The following is a 10,000-nucleotide window of genomic DNA, read 5'->3' as shown; positions in this document are numbered from 1 at the left end:
GCCGTGCGACGCTTCCTTCCTCTGCTGGATGACGTGGCGCAGGATTTCTGCAGTTCACTGAGACAGCGGGTGGAGGCGGAGGGGGTGGGGGAAACCGGTCAGCGCAGGATGACCCTTGACCCCAGTCCTGACCTCTTCCGTTTTGCCCTGGAAGGTCAGCATTCCTGTGTGTTGCAAGTTAAAAACTATAGTTCACAGATCATAAATAGATGTGATTTGACACTCCTCTGCCTCCAGCGAGCTGCCACGTCCTGTACGGCGAGCGCATCGGCCTGTTCTCGTCCTCTCCATCTGAAGAGTCTGAGCGCTTCATCTGGGCGGTGGAGCGGATGCTGGCCACCACCCCACCCCTGCTGTACCTGCCCCCCCGCCTGCTGCACCACCTGCGCGCCCCCCTGTGGACGACACACGCCACTGCATGGGACCACATCTTCAGCCACGGTGTGTCCGTCGCTCACATTGCAGGGCTCTGAACCGGTTCAAGGAACGAAAACGAAAACCGGAAACGAACGAAATTTTAAGAGGAACAAAAACGAAATCAAAATAAATTTGAATCGTTCTGAACAGAAACGTTAATTTGAAATGACCATTAGCCAGTTAATAACGTAATTTTATCGTTCTCTTTAATATTTTAATCTGGCAGTGCCCAATCATGAATAGAGTTTCAGCATGTGACGTGACGGATCAAGCGTGAGTGAAATGTCGTCTGTGAATCTACCGGTAACGCAAGTCAGTGTGAGCGCATTTACACGCCTCAAGTACATTTCTTTCCCCGCTGAGGTCATCAATGAAAGCGCAGGTATTGGAGGACATTCTTTTCGTATGTTTAAATAAGCAGTGCAGACTTTAAGCTCAAATAGTCTGATTTAGGCTAGTTTATGGATTCAGTTTAAGCCTATCGAAGTAACGTTAGGCTATAGCATCTATCAAACATTTGTCCTATAGTCTTCCAGATTGCCAATACAGGACAGGTCAATGTTTCTATATAGACGGTTGATGCTTCGTATTAAATAGTATGTTATATTGCATTAATGATCGAGCTTTATTAGCTGACTGAATTTGATTATGGGATGCAAGGACGTGTTGCAGTGTTTGCTTTGAAATTAGCAGTTGACGGTGCATTAAAAGAGCAATGGTTATCCAGTTTATTTATTCTTTATTCATGCAATTTTTAAAACAAGTCGTGTTGAAAAAAAGTTACGTACAAAGAATGTTATCACTCTTCTGAAAAGAATAGGCATAAAGAGGACACTTTCAGCTCCATTAAAACAGGTCAATATTTGTCCCGCTGTTTATGCTTTGTAATTAATGCATGCATTTCTGTTGTGGTTTTAAAAATGTTATGAAATAAATATTCAAGTTTAATTACCATGCGTTATATTATTATTGAGTGAAAATAAGTCTTTATTTATACATATTTGTTTAAAGTATAGGCTAAATTAAAATAACGTTATTAACCGTTATTTTTTCAAATCAGACCGTTTTCGGAACAGTAATGTTTATTGAGGAACGCAAAAACGGAAACGCTAAAATATCGATTCTGCTCGGAGTGAACCCATTGATATTTTTTTCTGTTTTTAAGCCCTGGTGGATTGTGCATGTGTGTTCATGTGTGTGTGTGTGTGTGTGTGTGTGTGTGTTTGCAGCGGAGGCGCGCATCCAGAGGGGGTACAAGCGCCAGCAGATGGGGCCATCCGGAGGCTCTGAGGGCCATTTCCAGGGCGTGCTGGGGCAGCTGATGGACGCGGGGCAGTTATCATTAGAGCTGATCAGAGCCAACATCACCGAACTGATGGCCGGCGGAGTTGATACGGTACAAACTCACACTCCGACCAACATACTTACAACCATAGATATCCATAATAAAGGCTAGATGTCTTACGTCGAGTCTCTAACGTCATCAGCGGCGGCCATCTTGTCACAGGCAGGGCTCCTGATGATCTGCACGAACACAAATACTCTTATCTCACTGAAATCTGGACGGATTTACAAATGGTTTCTTACAAACGTTATAAACGTGGCTATAATTATGGATGCTTGAACAAATTATGAAGAATTATTCATAAGTATGCAGTGTCATAACTACATCTCTGACGTTTATAACAAACCAAACAGTTTGAAAATCGGTAGAAAATTGAGCAAGTTATGGTTATTTAAAAAGTGAAAGCACCATTAAAACACAATGAGTGAGCGAGCTGACTGAGACAAGATGGACTCAAGACGTCGACCTCCATTGGCCAGCAGCGGACGAGACATCTAGTCTTTATTATGGATATCTATGCTTACAACAACCTAAAAGCGAAAATACAAAGTTCTGTCATGAAACTCTAGATGGCGCCAGCTGATCGGTACTTAAAGTGGTAGTTCACCCAAAAATGAAGATTAGCCCATGATTTACTCACCCTCAAGTCATCCGAGGTGTGTGTGTGTGACATTCTTCTTTCAGACGAATAAAATCTGAGTTATATTACAAAAGTCCAGGCTAATCCAAGCATTAGAACTGGATTCATAGTTGCTCTGTTTTTGAAGTCCATAAAAAGTGCATCTGTCCATCATATACAGTGAGGAAAATACGTTTTTGAACACCTGCTATTTTGCAAGTTCTCCCACTTAGAAATCATGGAGGGTCTGAAATTGTCATCGTAGGGTCATGTCCACTGTGAGAGACATAAAAAAAAATCCAGAAATCACAATGTATGATTTTTTAACTATTTATTTGTATGATACAGCTGCAAATAAGTATTTGAACACCTGAGAAAATCAATGTTAATATTTGGTACAGTAGCCTTTGTTTGGTCAAAGGTTTCCTGTAGTTTTTCAGCAGGTTTGCACTGCAGGAGGGATTTTGGCCCACTCCTCCACACAGATCTTCTCTAGATCAGGTTTCTGGCCTGAGTTTGAGCTCCTCCACAGATTCTCTATTGGGTTTAGGTCTGGAGACTGGCTAGGCCACGCCAGAACCTTGATCTGCTTCTTACAGAGCCACTCCTTGGTTCTCCTGGCTGTGCTTCGGGTCATTGACCCAGCCTCGACCCATCTTCAATGCTCTAACTGAGGGAAGGAGTTTGTTCCCCAAAATCTCATCCTCTCCTTAATACAGTGCAGTCGCCCTGTCCCATGTGCAGAAGAACACCCCCACAGCATGATGCTGCCACCCCCATGCTTCACAGTAGGGATGGTGTTCTTGGGATGGTACTCATCATTCTTCTTCCTCCAAACACGTTTAGTGGAATTATGACCAAAAAGTTCTATTTTGGTCTCATCTGACCACATGACTTTCTCCCATGACTCCTCTGGATCATCCAAATGGTCATTGGCAAACTTAAGCCGGGCCAGGACATGAGCTGGTTTAAGCAGGGGAACCTTCCGTGCCATGCCAAACCATGACCATGTCTTAGTGTATTACCAACAGTAACCTTGCAAACGGTGGTCCAGCTCTTTTCAGGTCATTGAGCAGCTCCTCCTGTGGTTCTGGGCTGATTTCTCCCCTTTCTTAGGATCATTGAGACCCCACGAGGTGAGATCTTGCATGGAGCCCCAGTCCGAGCGAGATTGACAGTCATGTTTAGCTTCTTCCATTTTCTAATGATTGCTCCAACAGTGGAGCTTTTTTCACCAAGCTGCTTGGCAATTTCCCCGTAGCCCTTTCCAGCCTTGTGGACGTTGTGAATTTTGTCTCTAGTGTGTTTGGACAGCTCTTTGGTCTTGGCCATGTTAGTAGTTGGATTCTTACTGATTGTATGGGTGTTTTTATGCAGCTAACGACCTCAAAAAGCTGCATCTAATTTAGGATAATAAATGGAGTGGAGGTGGACATTTTAAAGGCAGACTAACAGGTCTTTGAGGGTCAGAATTCTAGATGATAGACAGGTGTTCAAATACTTATTTGCAGCTGTATCATACAAATAAATAGTTAAAAAATCATACATTGTGATTTCTGGATTTTTTTTTAAGATTATGTCTCTCACAGTGGACATGCACCTACGATGACAATTTCAGACCCTCCATGATTTCTAAGTGGGAGAACTTGTAAAATAGCAGGTGTTCAAATACTTATTTTCCTCACTGTAGCAGCTCCAGCGGCTCTGGGGTGTTAATAAAGGCCTTCTGAAGCGAATCGACGCGTTTGTGTAAGAAAAATATCCATATTTTAAACTTTATCAAGTAAACTTTCGGCCGACTGCCTTCCCTGTTCAATCTATGGAGAAAGTGTGTAAAGTTCCCCTGCGGATGGAAAGACTAACGCGACCAGGTCATGACGTCACGAACACATCTGGAGTTTCACTTTCAACATTCAACACTTTTCCACAGAAGGCGGAGGCCGAAAGTTTACTTGATAAAGTTTTAAATATGGATATTTTTCTTACACAAACGCGTCGATTCGCTTCAGAAGGCCTTTATTAACACCCCAGAGCCGCGTGGAGCAGTTATATGACGGACTGATGCACTTTTATGGACTTCAAAAACAGAGCAACTATGAATCCAATTCTAATGCTTGGATTAGCCTGGATTTTTGTAATATAACTCAGATTTTATTCGTCTGAAAGAAGAATGTCACACACACCTCGGATGACTTGAGGGAGAGTAAATCATGGACTGATTTGAATTTTTGGGTGAACTATCCCTTTAACTCACCCTGTTTACAATCACATCGTTATCTGTAAGGCGCAGGACAACAACAGCTGTAATAACAACATTTCTCAAACACCCAATCAGAGCACAGTGTGCTGTTCAGAAGGAGGGGCTTCATAGAGACAGGAAGTAAATAGAGTGATACTGACAGACTGGAGAGAGAGGAGCCGCAACACTGGAGAATATGAGGAATAATCTGTTTTATGAACTTTGGATCATTCAGACCGCCGTCCCGCTGCAGTTCGCTCTCTTTGAGTTGGCGCGCAACCCTGACGTGCAGGAGCGTGTGCGGGCGCAGGTGCTGTCGTCATGGCAACGGGCATCAGGAAACCCCCAGAAGGCCCTGCAGGGGGCGCCACTGCTGAAGGGAACCGTGAAGGAGACACTGAGGTGAGAGAGAGGCCGGATCATCAACAAATATCATCAGAGAGTTGATATAATAAAACTCATTTTTACAGTACAGATTGTTTGAAAAACAGGAAGTAATGATGTAAACATCAAATATGAAACAAATTCAGATTCTGCTGTAAAGCAGCTCTGAAAACACAGTAGAGTCATTATTCAGCTCAAGTTCTGTTTATATCAAGTCTTTGTTTCTAGAGGACGATGTTCTTGTGTCACTGAGTGTTGAGACGCTGAGAGTGTGTGTGTGTGTGTGTGTGTGTGTGTGTGTGTGTGTGTGTGTGTGTGTGTGTGTGTGTGTGTTTCAGGCTGTATCCGGTGGGAATCACCGTCCAGAGGTATCCGGTTCGAGACATCGTCCTGCAGAACTACCACGTACCGGCAGGGGTGAGAGACACACACACACACACACACACACACACACACACACACACACACACACACACACACACACACACACACACACACACACACACACACACACACACACACACACACACACACACACACACACACAAACTCACACACAAACACACACACAAACACACACACACACACACACACACACAAACACACACACACACACACACACACACACACCCACCCACACAAATACACACTCACAGAAACACACACTCACACACACACACACACACACACACACACACACACACACACACACACACACACACACACACCCACACAAATACACACTCACAGAAACACACACTCACACACACACACACACACACACACACACACACACACACACACACACACACACACACACACACACACACACAACACACAAACTCACACACAAACACACACACAAACACACACACACACACACAAATACACACTCACAGAAACACACACACACACACACACACACACACACACACACACACAAACACACACACACACCCACACAAATACACACTCACAGAAACACACACTCACACACACTCACACACACACACACACACACACACACACACACACACACACACACACACACACACACACACACACACACACACACACAAACTCACACACAAACACACACACAAACACACACACACACACACAAATACACACTCACAGAAACACACACTCACACACACACACATACAGGGGGGTTTTTGTGAAATGTGAGGACATTCCATAGGCGTAATGTTTTTATACCGTACAAATCGTATTTTCTATCCCCTTACACTGCCCCTAAACCTACCCATCACACACACACACACACACACACACACACACTCAGACACACACATATGCGCTCACGCACACACAAACACACACACACACACACACACACACACACACACACACACACACACACACACACACACACACACACACACACACACACACACACACACACACACACACACACACACACACACACACACACACACACACACACACACACACACACAAACAAAGTGCTTGTAATCTCTGGTTATGCTGTATTATCACCTAATATTGGGTTCAATCTCTTTATCTAGTTAGCACAGGTTTGGATTTGTTTTTGGATCTGCTTGATTGGCTTCATTGATCTGAGCTCGGTTCTTTAACTCTGAGGCGCATGAGTTCAGATCAATGAGGCGTACGATCGATCTCTCCCTGAAAGAAACACAACCTGTGCTCACTGACAGAAAACAAGCAAAGGATTAACCCTCTGGGGTTCTTCATTTATGGGTCAAAAATGACCCGGAGGGCGGGATTAAGATAAAAAAGATTTGAGTAAAATCAATTAAATATATTTTTGTTCAATAATATTTTTTCTTTTCTTTTTTGGTGTTTTGAGATAATTTTATGATTTATAATTAATATTTATGCAATAATTATGACCCATTTTTTCCCATTGAATATAATAAAAAATGTGTGTATATATATATATATATTTAAAGCTGTATTTCATTTTAGAGTCAAGCCTAGGCCTCATGAAAGCAATTTTTTTAAGGAGATCGTTGTGCCATCCGGTGGACACATTGAGCATTATTATCACGCAATAGCACATTTTTCCCACTATAGAGGATCTTGTGTTTTATAAAAAAACGTTAAAAATCGTAGCTTCATAGGAATGGTCCGAAACTTGGTGACTTTATTGATACTTGATATATGAACACCTATATTGGGGACAGGATTTGAAAAGTCTAAGTGGTCGTAAAAAATATGGTCACACTCAGAACCTTTGGGTCAAAAATGACCCCCATAGGAAATGAATGAGAAATTGGGTTTTTTTGTGCATACAATCTACAAATCAGTCAGGATGCAGAAAAAAAGGACTCAACAGTGAAGATCTCTAAAACATCAAGGGTGCAAAACAGACAATAAAACACACACACACACACACACAAATTAACACGTGCCATTCCAAAAGCTAATTGTGTTTTTCTGTGTGTGTGTGTGTGTGTTTTTTTGTCTGTTTTGCACTCTTGATGTTTTAGAGATTCACTGTTGAGTCTTTTTTTCTGCATCCTGGCTGATTTGTTGATTGTATGACCAAAAAAACTCTGTATTTTCTTATTTTTGCCAATTTCCCATTCATTTCCTATGGGGGTCGTTTTTGACCCGAAGGTCCTGAGTGACTATTTTTACGACCACTTAGACTTTTCAAATCCTGTCCCCAATTTTTTTGGGTGTTCATTTACCAAGTACCAATAAAGTCACCAAGTTTCGGACCATTCCGATGAAACTACGATTTACAAAAAAAAAAATTGGGGTCAGAAATGACCAAAGAACCCCAGCGGGTTAAAGTTATAATGTTGAATAACTAGAGAATTTTTAGGCGGGTCATTTTTAAACACCAAAAGTAACAATTATTTTAATTTTTTTAACTTTTTATATATAAAGTTATATAGTTTGTGAGCTAAGGCAGATCAGCCTGAGGGTGGATCTCAGATCATCATGTGAAGCGGTGTTTCAGACGCTGGTGCAGGTGTGTCTGTATCCGCTGGGCCGCAGTCATGAGGTGTTCGAGAGTCCGGCCCGCTTCGAGCCGAGCCGCTGGGCCGGAGCTGAGCCGGGAGCCGAGGGCCTGGATGCCGGATCGGGAGGAGGATTCCGCTCGCTGGCCTTCGGCTTCGGCTCCAGACAGTGTGTGGGCCGCAGGATCGCAGAGAACGAGATGCAGCTGCTCTTACTGCACGTGAGAACATCCGCACTCACACTCACACACTTCAGATTACATTACACTGGACTGGGATTGTGCCTTGTATTAGTGTTAGACCGATATATCGGGCCGATATGTGCATTATTTACAGACAGGCGTCCACAGGGCAGCTCTCACCGTCTTCAAACTGTCTTGCTCTCCCTCGCGCATATTAAAGGGTTAGTTCACCCAAAAATGTAAATTGTGTCATTAATGACTGAGCCTCATGTGGTTGGACACCCGTCAGACCTCCGTTCATCTTCAGACACAAATGAAGATATTTTAGTGTAAATCTGATGCTCTGAAAGGCCTCCATTGGCTCAATGCACTTTACACTCTCAAGACCCTTAAAAGACACTAAAGACGTCGTTACAAAGTCCATCTCACTACAGCGGCTCTACAATAACTTTATGAAGACGAGAATAGTTTTTGTGCGCAAAAAAACCCTAAATAACGACTTATATAGTGATGACGATTTCAAAACACGGCATCATGAAGCTTCGAAGCGTTATGAATCAGTGAGTCGATTCAGCAGTTTGACACGCCAAATTTCAGCAGTTTGACACGCGATCCGAATCATGATTCGGCTCACTGATTCATAACGCTCTGAACTGCTGAATCGACTCACTGATTCATAACGCTCTGAACTGCTGAATCGACTCACTGATTCATAACGCTCTGAACTGCTGAATCGACTCACTGATTCATAACGCTTCGAAGCTTCATGATGCCATGTTTTGAAATCGTCATCACTATGTAAGTCGTTATTTAGGGTTTTTTTGCGCACAAAAACTATTCTCGCCGATTCATAAAGTTATTGTAGAGCCGCTGTAGTGAGATGGACTTTGTATCGACGTCTTTAGTGTCTTTTAAGGGTCTTGAGAGTGTAAAGTGCATTGAGCCAATGGAGGCCTTTCAGAGCATCAGATTTACACTAAAATATCTTCATTTGTGTCTGAAGATGAACGGAGGTCTGACGGGTGTCCAACCACATGAGGCTCAGTCATTAATGACACAATTTACATTTTTGGGTGAACTAACCCTTTAAACTAAATCAATTGAGAATTGACGATGGTAAAAGGTGGAAAGACTGAAGTTTCACGTGGAGCATTGGGAGATTTTCTCCTGAATTACCGCTGGTGTTGCTCTACAAGAGATTCAGTGAAGTGCAGCTACACTCTAAACAAGGCTGGGTTAAAAATAACCCAAGTTGGGTTGAATATGGACTAACCCAGCAATTGGGTTGTTTTATGCAAACATTTAACCCAACCGCTGGGTCAAAACAACCCAATTGCTGGGTTAGTCCATATTCAACTCAATTTGGGTTATTTTTAACCCAGCATTTTTTAGAGTGTAACCATTAAATGCCTAGGTTGTAAACAGTTTTAAATGAAGTATAGTACAGTCAGTGTGCACTTTATTATGCTGCTCGCTTGTTGATACTGTGTGCAATAGTGTCATTATTTTATTTATGCTTAAATATTTATTTTCAGAATTTATTTTCACCGCTGAACTCTTTTTTTGTTTTGTTCTACCTCTCCTGTTTTTACTATTTGTTAAATATTGTTTTTTTTCGTTCAATAAATGTTCCTTTTTTTAAATGGTAAATTTTAAATTGTTATCATCCTGATCATTGTGTCATTTTTATGATGTAAATTGAGGGAGCAAAAGCAGAATCGGCTCCAAATATCGGCTCAAGAAAATCGGCATCGGCACTAAAAAATCCCTATCGGTCGACCCCTAGCAGAGACACTGAAATACACACACATATCCAGAAGTCAACTCACCTTTATATAGCGC

At 42.4% G+C, this 10,000-nt stretch overlaps 1 protein-coding gene across 1 annotated transcript in view; it reads left to right on the top strand.

Annotated features, from left to right (window-relative positions):
• cyp11c1 (cytochrome P450, family 11, subfamily C, polypeptide 1) overlaps positions 1–10,000 on the top strand; it is a gene marked incomplete at both ends in the record, with an annotated part of 41,096 nt that overhangs the window by 30,581 nt on the left and 515 nt on the right. Inside the window, 6 exons of the mRNA XM_079838154.1 lie at positions 1–154; positions 238–441; positions 1,647–1,813; positions 4,856–5,022; positions 5,343–5,421; positions 7,976–8,197. The exon at positions 1–154 is cut by the window's left edge and continues 61 nt beyond it. Of these exons, the coding sequence (XP_079694280.1) occupies positions 1–154; positions 238–441; positions 1,647–1,813; positions 4,856–5,022; positions 5,343–5,421; positions 7,976–8,197 (993 nt within the window). The remainder of the gene's footprint in view (positions 155–237; positions 442–1,646; positions 1,814–4,855; positions 5,023–5,342; positions 5,422–7,975; positions 8,198–10,000) is intronic.

The sequence above is a fragment of the Gobio gobio genome (assembly GCF_949357685.1).
Source record: "Gobio gobio genome assembly, chromosome: 15".
Classification (NCBI taxonomy): domain Eukaryota; kingdom Metazoa; phylum Chordata; class Actinopteri; order Cypriniformes; family Gobionidae; genus Gobio; species Gobio gobio.
This window is presented reverse-complemented; position numbering and strand designations above follow the sequence as displayed.